Source organism: Chiloscyllium punctatum, chromosome 6 (genome assembly GCF_047496795.1).
Source record: "Chiloscyllium punctatum isolate Juve2018m chromosome 6, sChiPun1.3, whole genome shotgun sequence".
NCBI lineage: Eukaryota > Metazoa > Chordata > Chondrichthyes > Orectolobiformes > Hemiscylliidae > Chiloscyllium > Chiloscyllium punctatum.
The window spans coordinates 13,799,890-13,815,579 of record NC_092744.1 but is presented as its reverse complement, the minus strand read 5'-3'; the positions used below and the strand labels follow the sequence as shown (position 1 = coordinate 13,815,579).

General features: G+C 41.2%; 1 protein-coding gene across 2 annotated transcripts in view; it reads left to right on the top strand.

The window, feature by feature from the left end:
- LOC140478728 (profilin-2-like) overlaps positions 1-13,741 on the top strand; it is a 65,556-nt gene extending 51,815 nt beyond the window's left edge. Inside the window, exons 3-4 of one of the 2 annotated variants that reach the window (XM_072572038.1) lie at positions 8,118-8,172; positions 11,630-13,741. In XM_072572038.1, the coding sequence (XP_072428139.1) occupies positions 8,118-8,152 (35 nt within the window). In that variant the 3' untranslated portion in view covers positions 8,153-8,172; positions 11,630-13,741. The remainder of the gene's footprint in view (positions 1-8,117; positions 8,173-11,629) is intronic. The other variant, XM_072572037.1, reaches the window with a different exon arrangement.
- Positions 13,742-15,690: the final 1,949 nt, after the last annotated feature.

Here is a 15,690-nt window from a genome sequence, read left to right as displayed (position 1 = left end):
TGTCTCTCCAACTGATCCATTTGATCTGATCAGGATTTACAACCAATGGCATTTATTGCAAATATAATCCTCAGTAACATGTAAACTCCCCTAAATTCCCACATCTGACAAGAAGAACATATCACTGTACTAAAGGCCCTTTTTGCTGCTTTCACTGTACACACCCAGAAAATAGCTCTATCTTATTCCTCTACAAAACACTACTCTAGGTTAAATTAAACTTAATATAAGCCATAAGTATTAATCAAGAGACATCTCTCTAACAAAGAATCCACTCCACTCATTACTGCAGACTTACTGTAAGGCCACACTTGAAATATTCACTTATCTGTTTGTGTTGTGACCTCTCCCAAACCGGTTCTTCCAAGATTAGTTGTGAATTTCACTGTTAGTTTTCCCAGATGCACTCTGATGTCCAGCAATGCATGAATTCAAACAGCAAATGGTGCTGTCAGTTAGCAGTGTGGGCACTCACTCACTGCCGAAGTTTGCAGGTGACACTAAGATGAGTTGCAGAGGAACATGCATAATTTTGAGTGGGCAAAGGTCTGGCAAATGGAAAACAATTTTAGTAAATGTGAAGTCACCCATTTTGGTAGGAGTAACAGTTTAAAAAAAATCTTGAATGCTGCTGTGCACAGGGACCTGGTGTCCTTGTGCATGAATTGGAGGGTTGGCTTGCAGGTACAAGTAATTTGGAAGGCAAAATAAATTTTAATTTGGAGATGATGCTGGTGTTAGACTGGGGTGTGCAAAGGTAAAAATCGCACCGGTATAGCCCAGCGGGTTTAATTGGAAGCACTAGCTTTCGGAGTGCTGCTCCTTCAGGTGGTTGTGGAGTACACCATTTATAGCAGAAGTTTGCAGTGTGATGTAACTGAAATTATACATTGAAAAATACCTTGATTGTTCAAGTCTGTCATCTGATTAGAGTTGAAACTATCGTGGCCATTCTTTCTTATGTAGGTTACAAATTTTTTAAAAGTTACATTCTCGGGCTGATGCCAATTGTTAAAGTTAACCTGGTACTCCACAACCACCTGATGAAGGAGCAGCGTTCCAAAAGCCAGTGCTTCCACTTAAACGTGTTAAACCTGGTGTTATGAAATGAAATTTGCCCTTCATTTCTAATGGGATTGAGTTTAAAAGCAGGGAGGTTATGTTGCAGCTGCACAGGGTGCTGGTGAGGCCACACCTGGGGTACTGCATGTATTTCACACTCCTTACTTGAGAGAGGATGCACTGGCACTGGAGGGGGTGCAGAAGAGGTTCACTAGGTTGATTCTGGAGTTGAAGGGGTTGTCTTAGAACATAGAACATAGAACAATACAGCACAGAACAGGCCCTTCGGCCCACGATGTTGTGCCGAACTTCTATCCTAGATTAAGCACCCATCCATGTACCTATCCAAATGCCGCTTAAAGGTCGCCAATGATTCTGACTCTACCACTCCCACGGGCAGCGCATTCCATGCCCCCACCACTCTGGGTAAAGAACCCACCCCTGACATCTCCCCTATACCTTCCACCCTTCACCTTAAATTTATGTCCCCTTGTAACACTCTGTTGTACCCGGGGAAAAAGTTTCTGACTGTCTACTCTATCTATTCCTCTGATCATCTTATAAACCTCTATCAAGTCACCCCTCATCCTTCGCCGTTCCAACGAGAAAAGGCCGAGAACTCTCAACCTATCCTCGTACAGCCTACTCTCCATTCCAGGCAACATCCTGGTAAATCTTCTCTGCACCCTCTCCAAAGCTTCCACATCTTTCCTAAAGTGAGGCGACCAGAACTGCACACAGTACTCCAACTGTGGCCTAACCAAAGTCCTGTACAGCTGCAACATCACTTCCCGACTCTTGAATTCAATCCCTCTGCTAATGAACGATAATACTCCATAGGCCGCCTTACAAACTCTATCCACCTGAGTGGCAACCTTCAAAGATCTATGTACATAGACCCCAAGATCCCTCTGTTCCTCCACCTGACTAAGAACCCTACCATTAACCCTGTATTCCGCATTCTTATTTGTTCTTCCAAAATGGACAATCTCACACTTGGTAGGGTTGAACTCCATCTGCCACTCCTCAGCCCAGCTCTGCATCCTATCTAAGTCCCTCTGCAGCCGACAACAGCCCTCCTCACTGTCCACAACTCCACCTATCTTCGTATCATCTGCAAATTTACTGACCCACCCTTCGACTCCCTCATCTAAGTCATTAATAAAAATTACAAACAGCAGAGGACCCAGAACTGATCCCTGCGGAACTCCACTTGTAACTGGGCTCCAGGCTGAATATTTACCATCTACCACCACTCTCTGCCTTCGACCGGTTAGCCAGTTTTCTATCCAATTGGCCAAATTTCCCTCTATCCCATGCCTCCTGACTTTCCGCATAAGCCTACCATGGGGAACTTTATCAAATGCCTTACTAAAATCCATGTACACTACATCCACTGCTCTACCCACATCCAATGCTTGGTCATCTCCTCGAAGAATTCAATAAGACTTGTAAGGCAAGACCTACCCTTCACAAATCCGTGCTGGCTGTCCCTAATCAAGCAGTGTCTTTCCAGATACTCTTAAATCCTATCCCTCAGTACCCTTTCCATTACTTTGCCTACCACTGAAGTAAGACTAACTGGCCTGTAATTCCCGGGGTTATCCCTATTCCCTTTTTTGAACAGGGGCACAACATTCGCTACTCTCCAGTCCCCTGGTACCACCCCCGTTGCCAGTGAAGACGAGAAGATCATTTCCAACGGTACTGCAATTTCCTCTCTTGCTTCCCACATAATCCTAGGATATATCCCGTCAGGCCCGGGGGACTTGTCTATCCTCAAGTTGTTCAAAATGTCCAACACATCTTCCTTCCTAACAGGTATCTCTTCTAGCTTACCAGTCCGTTTCACACACTCCTCTTCAGCAATACGGTCCCTCTCGTTCGTAAATACTGAAGAGAAGTACTTGTTCAAGACCTCTCCTATCTCTTCCGACTCAATACACAGTCTCCCACCACTGTCCTTGATCGGACCTACCCTCGTTCTCGTCATTCTCAGGTTTCTCACATACGCATAGAATGCCTTGGGGTTATCCTTGATCCTATCCGCCAAGGATTTTTCATGCCCTCTCTTAGCTCTCCTAATCCCTTTTCTTCAGGTCCCTTCTGGCTATCCTGTATCCCTCCACTGCTCTGTCTGAACCCTGTTTCCTCAACCTTATGTAAGCCTCCTTCTTCCTCTTTACTAGACATTCAACCTCCCTCGTCAGCCAAGGCTCCCTCACACGACCATTTCTTTCCTGCCTGATCGGTACATACATATCAAGGACACATCGTATCTGCTCCTTGAAAAAGTTCCACATTTCCACCACATCCTTCCCTGACAGCCTATGCTCCCAACGTATGCTCCTCAAATCCTGTCTTACAGCATCGTAATTTCCCTTCTTCCCCCCTCCCCAATTGTAAAAACTTCCTTGTTGTGCGCACCTATCTCTCTCCATAACAAAGGTGAAAGTCACAGAATTGTGGTCACCATCACCAAAATGTTCACCCACTAACAAGCCCACCACTTGACCTGGTTCATTACCGAGTACCAAATCCAATATGGCCTCCCCTCTGGTTGGACAATCTACATACTGCGTTAGAAAAGCTTCCTGGACACACTGCACAAACACCGCCCCATCCAATCTCCTTGATCTAAAGAGCTTCCAATCAATATTTGGGAAGTTGAAGTCGCCCATGACTACGACCCTGTGGCTTCTGCACCTTTCCAGAATCTGTTTCCCAATCTGTTTCTCCACATCTCCGCTGCTATTGGGGGGCCTATAATAAACACCCAACAAGGTGACTGCACCTTTCCTATTTCTGACTTCAGCCCATACTACCTCCAGAGGCAGATCCCCCTCAAACTTCCTTTCTGCAGCCGTTATACCATTTCTAATTAGCAATGCCACCCTCCCTAATCTTACTGAAACATCTGTAACCAGGAACCTCCAACAGCCATTCCTGTCCCTCATCTATCCATGTTTCCGTGATGGCCACAACATCGTAGTCCCAGGTACCGATCCACGCCTTAAGTTCACCCACCTTATTTCTGATACTCCTTGCGTTGAAGTATACGCACTTGAGCCCATCTCTGTGTCCGCAAGTAGTCCCTGTCAGTGCTACCTTCTCCACAGCCTCCCTACAGTCTTGGACATCCTGACACACAGCTAGCTTACTTGCTGGACTACAAGTCCGGATCCCATCCCCCTGCCAAATTAGTTTAAACCCCCCCGAAGAGTGCTAGCAAACCTACCCCCCAGGATATTGGTGCCCTTCTGGTTCAGGTGCAACCCGTCCTGTTTATACAGGTCCCACCTTCCCCAGAATGCAGTCCAATTGTCCAAATATCTGAAGCCCTCCCTCCTACACCATCCTTGCAGCCACGTGTTCAACTGCACTCTCTCCCTATTCTTTGCCTCTCTGTCACGTGGCACCGGCAACAACCCAGAGATGACGACTGTCTGTCCTAGCTTTTAGCTTCCAGCCTAACTCCTTGAGCTCTTGAATGACCTCCCCACCCCTCTTCCTACCTATGTCGTTGGTGCCAATGTGTACCACGACTTCTGGCTGCACACCCTCCCCCTTAAGGATTCTGAAGACACGGTCCGAGACGTCTCGGACCCTAGCACCCGGGAGGCAACAAACCATCCGAGAGTCTCGCCCATGTCCACAGAACCGCCTGTCCGTCCCTCTAACTAGAGAGTCCCCTATAACTAGCGCTCTCCTCTTCTCCCCCTTTCCCTTCTGAATCTCAGAGCCACAGACCCCTTCACTGCAGCTTACACCTGCAAGGCTGTTTTCCCCCCCCCCCCCCAACAGTTTCCAAAGCTGTATACCTATTTTTTAGGGGAACGACCACAGGGGATCCCTGCACTGCCTGCTTCTTCCCCTTCCCACCTCTAACTGTTACCCAGCTACCTCTGTTCTCCGGCGTAACTATGTCCCTGTAGCTTCTATCGATCACCCTCTCAGCCTCTCGAATAATCCTCAGCTCATCCAGCTCCAGTTCCAGTTCCCTAACTCGCTCGGTGAGGATCAGGATCTGACTGCATTTCCTGCAGACGAAGTCGGCAGGCGTATCGTTGGTCACCCCTACCTCAAACATCCTGCAGGAGGAACATTCCACCGCCTGCGCTGCCATGACTGTACACTGTCTCCAAAAACAAGAACACTGAGTCAATAACCTGTGGACTTTAAAGTTAGGTTAGAGGAGGAGGGTGGGAGGGAGGCCCTACAAAAGTAGGACCTGGGGTCTAGAACACACCCACTCAAATACTAATCACTTGCCTTCCCGCCCAGCTATGCGCTCCAACCTCACTTCCGCTGCCCGCTACAGGTAAGTAATTTTGAAACAAACTGTCTTACCTTAGCTGTAGTCTCCCGGGTTCGTTTTTCCTCGGCCGCTGCTCCCACTCAAATGAGAGAGAGGCTGAGTAGACTGGGATTATATTAATTGGATTTTTGAATGGGGGGGGAATCTTAAACATTTATGAAGGGAGTAGAGAGGATGGTTTGACTGAGTTGGTGAAACTGGGATTAGGGCATAGCCTCAAGATTAGAAGGAGCAGATTTAGGACCGAATTGAGAAGAACTACTTCATCCAGAGGGTGTAAAATTTGTAATTCCTTGCCCTATGAAGTAGTTGATACTCCAGTAAATTGTTGTTCAAATATTTTAGTTTTAAAAATAAAGAAATTTAAGGGATATGGTGAGAGGGTGGGGTAAGTGGAGCGGAAGTCCATGAAAAGATCAGCTGTGATCTTACTGAGTGACAGAGCAGGCTTGACTGGTTAGATGGCCTAAAAATGCTCCTAGTTCTTGTGTTCAATTGAGGGTATTGGAAGTGGGGAAGCTCATTAACTAACTATTTCAAAAAGACCAAAACTTTGATTAAACTGCAGGAGTGTTTGGAGGTGTGGTGGTGATGAGGAATGAGACTGGCCTGGATTACTGTGCAGCTGGCAAGAATGTGAAATGAATGGTTTCCTTAGTGTTGACTCAAATTTGCATAATGAGTTAACACGTACTGAGTGCCCACTTCAACTCTTTCTACCTGTAGAAAAGGAATTTTAAATCTTTTTTGACTAGAGAATTAGCAAAGGAAGAGAGGTTATCATGATAACCTATGTATTAAGCAAATGACCAGGACTAAACATAGGCCCCTCAGACCTAATAGTTTTCACTGGTCCTAACAGAAGTAGCTGCTTCCATATTGGAATGCTCCAATAGATTGGAAAACCAAAATATACTCCTCCTTTATTCGAGAGAAGGGGGACAAAGCTGGAAACTCTTTTAGTGCAGTTAGTGCACTATCTGTTCCTTAGTATCATGTTGGAATCTAACTATGATGGAGTTAATAGCAGGACCAAATCCTCCTCCTAGAACATAGATCGTTACAGTGCACCACAGGCCCTTTGGCTTCAGATTGGCCCTCAATGTTGCACTGACCTGTGGAACCAATCTATCGTACACTATTCCACTTTCATTCATTATATTTATCCAGTGGCCATTTTAAAAGGCTTTAAAGTTGGCAAGTCTACTACTGTTGCAGTCAGTGTTCCATGCCCCTACTACAGAGTAAAGGAACTACCTCTAACAACTATCCTGTAGCTTTAAATTGAGGGTGATAGGCCTGTCCCCTCATGCTAACCATCACCATCTGAGGATAAAGGCTCACTGTCCACCTTTATCTAACTTTATGATTATTTTACATGCTGCTCTATATCTGATCAGTTGATTTTCTTTGTGCAATGTCTAGTTTTTTTTTTGAACTAGAGTGCTGAAGGATGTAATGAGCAGGGTGAATCTAGGGTGACCAAAAGATGTCTACTTGGAGGTTGAAATTTGTAATAGGGTATCTCATTAAAGGTTACAGTAAAGATTAGAGCTTATGGAATTTGGAGTGATTTAGTATGAATAAGAGGTTTCTATCTAACCAGGTTTAGGATAAATGGGGCATTTTGAAGGTGGCAAACTATAAAGTGACACTTTACAAATGTTGGCACCTCTACTATTTAGTCTTTGGATACCATACACATGTTCCCTTTTATCCAGGTCACTAACAAATTTGAGCAGAATGCACAGGTAGGTGGAAAAGCAAGTCAGCAGAATCTGCCAAGAAAAGTAGATAAAGTCAGTAAAAATGTGGCAGGTGAGTATAATTTAGGAAATTTTGGGTTGTTCACATCTGGCAGGAGTTGAACAGTATATTTAAGTGAAGGGAGGCTACAGAATGCTGCAGGGAAGAGGGCAGTGGCCACCACTTGTAAAATTTGAGTTGGCATAAAGTACAGGGATTTAAGGCAAATGGACTGTCCTTTTTATAAGTGAATATAAAAGTAGGGAAGCCTTGGCACAACTTTGTCGGGTGTTAATCCTTAAAGGATCAGCACAGCACGCAGTACTTTGTTGGGTTGGATGTACTTATTGGAACTTATTTGAAGGTAGAGTTCTAGGATGAAGGGGTTTTCTTGAGGAAATGTTGAGCATGCGTTACAGTTGAAAAGATGGGTGATTTTTGTTGAGACAACATGCATGAGACAATAGATGGGTAGGAGTGTAGTTGGAGTTCATAATTTTAGGGTGCCCATCCCCAATTGCTCTGGAGAAACTCCCAGTGAGATGTTTTGATAGCTACAGTTCTAGCATAGTGGTATGGTGTATTCACAAGGACAAGTCCAGCAGCAGTCTAAAAGCATATAAAAGTGATTTTTTTCCCTTTAAGTGTAAACCAATTTCTAGATTATCATTTGGATCATAGCCAGTTTGGAAATCTAGCATCCGTTTTCTTGGTTGAAGCTCTCGTTTGCAGTCTCTGACCACCACCCTAGAGTCTCGGCTCACACCCTCTACTTTGGGAAGCCCTGCTGTCTATTTCACTTGCATTCCACTTTTTTGAACACTTGTAGTGAAGTACTGCAGATGCTGGAAATCTGAAACCAAAACATTGGACAAACTTAGCTGGTCTAACATCTGTGGAGAGAGAATGGAGTTGCGTTTAAAGTCTGGTATGACTTTTCAGAACTGAAGTCGTCCAAGACTCAATGTTGACTCTGCTTCTGTCTCCACAGATGCTGCCATTTATAAAGGGGACTTCAATGACTAACATCTGCATGTAGACTGTAGGTGAGTCATTGGGAGTTGCCATTTAATTAGCATATTTTTCAGCTCCATCCTTAAACTTCCTATTTTAACAGGTAATGAATAGAAAGATGAACTTGAATGTGTTTTAATGTACATAGTTTCATCTTGCCCAAAGATACATATACTTTATCTTCCCCTAAATAGTTTTACACTTAACATTAAAACTCATTAAAAGTACTGCATTTCATATTGTGTACTGTAATTCAAAAGATGGGTGTAGTACAGATTTTGTCAAGATGGTATCAGTGCTCCAAGAGTAGTTGCATAAGTTTGTACTTGAGCACAGTGACCTTACTCTAATTTTCAATGATTAAATAATTTTGAAGCCGAAGCTATTTTCTTTGAAGATGTTTAGTACAAAGGAGCACAACCTTTTTAAGTTCGAGCTACTATTCATGCTGATGTCAGCAAACTCCTTTTTTTTTCTCTAACTTGAGCCAAAAATTCTTAAGGCTTGGAATCAGGTGGCCATTTCAGTTTTTTTTGGTAGTCATCAAATTTGACTGAATGGTGAAACACATTCTTGAGGGCAGGATGTGGTCATTGAAAGGCCTACTTGTACCTATATTCCAGCAGCAGACTTGCTGAACTGGTATTTGAGCTGCTGCCTTGGTTATGTTCCTGTTTTCCCCTACTGTGCTTGCAATGCATTAATACTTTGTCCTGCCTAGAGAACTGCAAAATATTGTCCAACTCTTGGGGCTCCTTTAAAATTACATCCTTTTTTTTTCCTCTAGTGACTAGAAGAAAAACTTGAAGGCAACATACTCTCTGCCTGTGATCATGTTAACCACTTGCCTTAATCCAGAAATTTGTAACACTTTTTTGCTGAAATGTAAAAGCTGCAAAATATGTACTGTAGCCACTTGGATCTTTCTTATTTTGACTATTGAATTTAATACATACATCTATCCTTTTTTAAATAATTCTATACTTTAATATTAAATCTGCAGTGTTTTGGCCTGTCTACAGATAGTCCAAGTCTCAAGGTAATCAATCTGTGTAGTTATCTGCTGACTCTGATCAATAAATTAAACCCCTGTTCCATGTATTGGACATAATTAAAATCTATGTTGACACATAAATTTCCCTTGGAAATCTATGGATACATTTCCCTTTTTAATATTATCACCAACCTTTCTCTTCCACTGCTATGCTGAACTATCTAGACAATTAACTGTAGTGAAGCTGCAGCATTTTTGAGTCACAAAGGAACTCTTAGTCTTCAAATCCATAACTTTAAAAATCAACTTTGATTACTCTCTCTCTCCATTAGGCTAGTTACCTGAAATAATGTTAATAGATTTGGAGGGTTTTCCATTCATGATTAGTGCAACTATAGAGAAGGTTGCAATAAGCAGCAAGATTTGAAGCTGTTAAGTTGGGCCAGCTTGGTCAGTATGGATCAATAAGTCCAAACCCTAACATGCTTGAATACTTTAACATCTTTAAAAATAAAAGTTACTTAGTCAAAGAATGCAGAAGCAGTTATAAAAGCAGACCTTTTGAAATATTCAATCTAATCTAATCTAATCTAAAAGTAATCTAAAAGCAGACCTTTTGAAATATTCAACATTTTATGTAGAGATGCTGGATAGATTTTCAGCACCTGTATCTAACAGACTACAAAGATTCTGAATTAAGATTGCCACACACTCCTCTCCTCTTCTAACTCTGGTGAATTAGCCACAAGAAGAGACCAACATTATTTGGCCAAAAATAAATATTGAGCCTGGTGGTAGATGTGTGTATTCTGGAATTTCTATTTCTTTCTATACTTTCTTTTACATTTGTTCTTTACTTTCCCTATCAGCTTGCTTCTGCCCTGATGTAGTATATCATGAATATGAATTGAAGAGGCAAAAGTATCTATCTAATGTTTTTATTCATTACTTCATGAATACAGTGCAAGTTTCTCTAAAGAGGTTTGTTCTCTTGGTCAACAACGTAAAGGTTTCAGTTTAGGACAAAATAATCAGGACTATGCTTGGGAAATTGTTTGTGTGAATTGGCTCTGGTTTTGCTGTGCCCTGTATACTAGCTGAGAACTTTTTTGTAAAACTGCCTTTTCTAGTACATAAACTGACTGCCATATAATTCCTAGTTATGTACATTTTTCTTGTTTATTTTGAGATGTGGTTACTTAAATTAATTTTGATAAATTTATAGTGGTTTAAAGTAAGACTATTGAGGTAGTGGTATTTGCATGTTACTTTTCCATGCATGATTTGACCAGTATCGTAACTCTTTAACAAAATTGCATTGAATGCTAGAATTTAATGTGGGGGATTGTGCTGAAGGATTGGCTCAAAGGTAGAAGAGTGGTGACTGGGGGCATGTGACCATTGGTGTGCCACAAGCATTGGTGCTGGGTCCACTGCTTTTTATTCAGTTATTTGGATGTGAACATGAGGTATAGTTAATAAGTTTGCAGATAACATCAAAATTGGAGATGTAGTAGCTAGGAAGGTTACCTCTGCACAATGGCCCATCTGATCAAGATTCCAATGAACTTAAGTGGCAGATGGAGCTTAATTCATTTAAAGGTGATGTGCTGCACTGCATTTTGAAATGGCAAATGTGAACAGGACTTGTACACCATTTTTTTTAAATGGTAAGGTCCTGGCGAGTGTTGCTGAACAAAGAGACCTTTTTAGGTACAACTGCATAGTTCCTTGAAAATTGAGTCACCGGTAGATAAAGCTAGTGAAGGAGGCATTTTGGCCAGTACTCCGTACAGGAGTTAGGTCATGCTGCAGCTGTACAGGACGTTGGTTAGGCTACTTTTGGAATATTGTGTGCAGTTCTGGTCTCCCTGCTACAGAAAAGATGTTGTGAAACTTGAAAGGGTGCAGAAAAGATTTCTAAGGATGTTTTTGGAGGGTTTGAACTGTAGGGAGAGGCTGATGGGTTGGGGCTGTCTTTTCCTGGAGTGTCCAAGGGCTGAGGAGTGACCTTATGGAGGCTTATAAAATAATGAGCGGCATGGATAGGGTAAATAGACATGTCTTTTCCCATGGTGGGGGAGTCCAGGACTAGAGGGTGAGGGGGAAAAATTTAAAAGGAACTTTTTTAGGGGTAACCTTTTCATGTAGAGAGGGTGGTATGAATATGTAATGAGCTGAAGTTGGGACAATTACAACATTTTTAAAAGGCACTTGAATGCCTCTAAACTACTTATTCATATACCCAATGGGCCAAGTGCTGGTAAACTGGATGAGTTGGAATGAAAGTCCTGTTTCCATCCTGTATAATAGGACTCTACCTGCCTAGTTGAGATTTTGTTTTAAATCTACTTGAGTAAAACTTTTTTTACTGCAGTAAAGGTTTATGAAAGACATTTTGTTTTTACTATAAAAATATAACTTGTCACTGTAAAGCCATGTATTCTTTGTCATGACTAATTTTAAATGTTTTCCTCTTTTTTTTTTTCTTTCAGTCTTGGTCTTTGTAATGGGAAAAGAAGGGACCCACGGAGGACTCCTCAATAAAAAGGCATACTTAATGGCAAAATACTTGAGAGAATCTGGATTCTAGTTAGCCAGAATTCCTATTCAGTAGTTTAAAAAAAATTGCTATTAAAGTTTCCTTTTAGCAGTCACCTACTCTTTCACATTGAAGTTACAGAAAGCATAATAGCAATGCAGGGTTGTGGGATGTGAACTCATATCTCCTTCGTATCCCTGTGTTGGTGGGGAAAGTTTAAATTTTCATTTTTTTTTCTCCCTTGTGTGCTCCAGCATTGGTTGTCATGGGAAAAGAGTCCATGGAGGGGTACTCAACAAGAAAACATTTACCATTGTCATATACCTGAGGAATTCTGGATACTAAGTAGCCTCTTCCCATCTACCTAGCAACTAATTCATCCTCACCACCCAGTTGAATTGGCAGTGCTACCAGACTGTAGTTGGTAGAATCTTTTTAGTTTATCTACTTCTGATCACATTTATTCTCTGTCCCTTACCACTTAATTGTAATAACATTTGTAGGTGTAATGGAAAGTAAATCCCATGTTTTGGCACCATTAGCACAATACCTAAATGGTGATATGCATGTTATTACTTTTTGATATTGTTGCAAAAAAAAATAGGGCTGACTTGCTAAGCCTGGGCATTGCTTTGTTTTAGCATTTAGAGACCTCCAAAGTCATCAAACCAGGTTCTGATTATTCTGTCTCCTTCCACTTCCCCCATTGAAGTGCTTTTTTAAAAAATTAAAGGAGGTGCTGGTAGTACAATTTCAGATTTAAGTGTTGCTGAGTCAGCGCTTCTGTGACATTGCAGAGCTCATCTTGTCTTCCTGTTTGTTTGGACATGTTGGGAGGTTATCTGCATCCATTATCTGATTGATTGATTGCCATAATGTTTCTTTATGCTTTCCTTATACCTTCATTACACATTCTCATTGTGAAAACATCTCCCCTGGATTTTCCTTCGGTTTCATTACTTGTTTACATGTCAAATGGACAACTTTGCATCAGTTTTGTAGATGCAGTCTCTTTAACATGAATGCCTAACAGTATTAAACCTTGTGCATTCTGACTTCATGGGTGTAATTGCAGAACTGCTCCAGGTATATTAAATGTTTTTTTTCCTCCCCATGGACATGTCACAATCCTGACTTTGATCAGTTTAATCTCCAGGGACATTCCATCTTTGCAATAGCTCAGGCACTTAAAAATGTTGTTTTGCCAGCTCCTTTAATGTAAATTAACTTTTTAATAAAGTTTGCCATCTTAGACAGTAGATATCCCAAACATCTGGAGTGTCCAGTTTTGAGTGCTTCATAGGACCAATTAAGCTGCAGCTTGAGGATTTTTAAGAGGACAGACTGCTGTATGATGCCATTGTAAAGGATTACTGCCACTCCTCAGTACGGCATTGGCAATTTGGATGAATATACTCAAATTTCAACATGAATGTTGGTTGGTCAGTGCTTTTGTTTGTCTGTGGGTGGCAGTTTCCTATATAGAAAATCTGTTTAAAATTTTTTCAAATAGAGGGTACTGATGCATTAGACCTGGTGAGCCCATGCTGCAGAAGGAAACTGTGGAAGAATTGCCTTGTGCTCCTAGTTTTGAAATCTGTGGAAATGTCTGTTTTGAGCACGGTACTAACTTATGTTCCGTTCAAACAAAAAATTATAAACTTGCTGTATTCACATGAATAAAACGGGAGATGGTATTGGTTGGAATAATCACACTTGGCTGTCTTGTGAAATTATTTTGCAAATGTTTGTGTATCCTGTGCCATACTGCATAGAGATTTGATCTGTTGCTGTTGTGAGATGGATTTTAACTGCTGCTGCAAGGCTTTCAGTTGAACGGCACATCCTTAGGGGCGTTATTCTAGCATATACTCAATGTTCAGGCCTTGTGAAATATGTACAGATTTAAAAATTCTTGTTGCTGACTTGTCCATTTTCTTTCCCTGCACTTTTGTTACATCTGGGATACAATCTAACTCATCTGATTTAATATGCATTTACAAAATGCCATAACTGTTAAACCACCTTGTTTACAGACAGATGAAATAAATCTATTCCAACCAAATGTCAGCTGTATGTTTTTATCAGGGGTGTCTTTTTTGGTTTGTGCATACATAAATGTGAAAACACTAAGTATGACTGCATCACTTGTTATAAACAAATGTGTTCTTTTGAAGCACAAACTCTTGAATGTGTATATTTTTCTGGGCTTCAAAAGTAATTCTCAATTTGATTTTAAACAATTTATTGCACATCTAAAAGCAAACTCCTTTTTGTACATCTTTTGAACCCTTGTAACTTGGTCTACAAATAGCTTGTGCTGCAACTTTATAAATGCCTGATAGTTAGACTTATGTAAGAAAGCCTTCAGAATTAAATAAAGAAGTTCTCCCTCTAAGAGGGATGGTTACAAAAATAGTACCAGAAATGCCTATGTACATAGTAGGGAAAGAGTTAGGTTTTTAAGAACCGGTTGAGGGTGCAGGTAGGTGCTTTAAGAGCATAGGAGGTGGCCATTTGGTCATTGGTGGCATAGGCCACATCAGCAATTTCACTGAAGTGAGCCTAACTCCCTGTAGCTGCCTCTGACTCTTGAGCAAAAGATATTAGCAATTAAATTTCTATTAGCTATTTTGTAGAAGAGTTCCAAACTTTTACCACTGCAGAAGTGCTTCTGAACATACCTCTTGACAATTTACTGACTTATGCCCCCTAGTGCTGGAATCCCTGATCAGTGAAAACTAACTTTCCCTGTTTCTATATGGCAACCTCCACTCCAATTACCCCTGTAACTTTATGCAAATTCTTTATAAATTTATACTCTTCTCATTGTAGTCCCTCCAAGATGTGGTGCTTTGATCTACTTTGGAGTAATCCCAAGTGGGGATTTGTATAGCTCCAACATAACCTAAATAATAGGTAACATTTTGGTGCTAGCTTTATCACAACACATTTTGGATATGACTTTAACAACTGAGTCCCTTAGTGGCATGATATGACCAGTAGTATCCCTTAAGTTCCTACCCATATCTTTGTCACCTGTCACTTAATTTCCCATGTCTGTTAGTAATTTGTCTTCCATTTTGTGGGCCTCTACCTTGGTTAAGACTTGTGGGACTTTGAGAAAGCATTTGACAAAGTCTACAAATACAGAAGACATTCTCTTGTCCACTACCTACCCCAAGTTATACCTAACAATCATTGAATTTCTTTCTCTGAATCCATACTGCCTCTCCCTGAAGTTGGGTTTTAGGTGTTTATTTACCCTCTCCTATCAGTCTTCACCAATTTCTTTGAGATATTAAGTCAACTGATCTGTAATTGTTTTCTTTCATAGTTCGTAGTGAATGGTGCAGTTAACTAACCCAGAGGGGTGACTCCTATTACCAACCACTCTTGACACACTAACTATACTCCAATGTCCTTCTCTCACTTTGACTTTAATATCCTCTCCACTGGAAACAGTCTGGTGCAGGGGATTAGATGAATACAAACAAAGAAACAATGGAAGACCTAACTGAAGACTTAAAAAAAAGCAGGAATTCTAATAGATAGTTTAGGCATCAGTAATTTAATCAATACTGTTCCACTTCAGTTAGGGGAAAGCTGGATAAGGGATTTGAAGGTAGAGTAAGATAAGCAAAGATTGAAGACTCTTGCAGTACCATGGTAGTTCAAGTCCCAACACATTCCAGAGGTGTGGATACTTCTGATGTCAGTTATGCCCAAATATGGGAGAAGACTTGAAAGGGACATAACTATTACGGCTGTTTCATATTCTTTTGTAGTAAGCATCATTGAACAAGATGCAGAGGTAGGCACTAGATTGATAATTAATACCACAATCATTATAGATAAACTAGCATTGGGTTATGGAGATCAGAGGATTTGCCTACATAGGAATAGAACCACATTTAGAAGGCAGAAAGGATTGCCCCTGTGCTACCACCACTTGCAAGAAGTGTTTGCAATGAATGGATTCAGATGTACAGCATGGAAACATCCTTTGGGCTA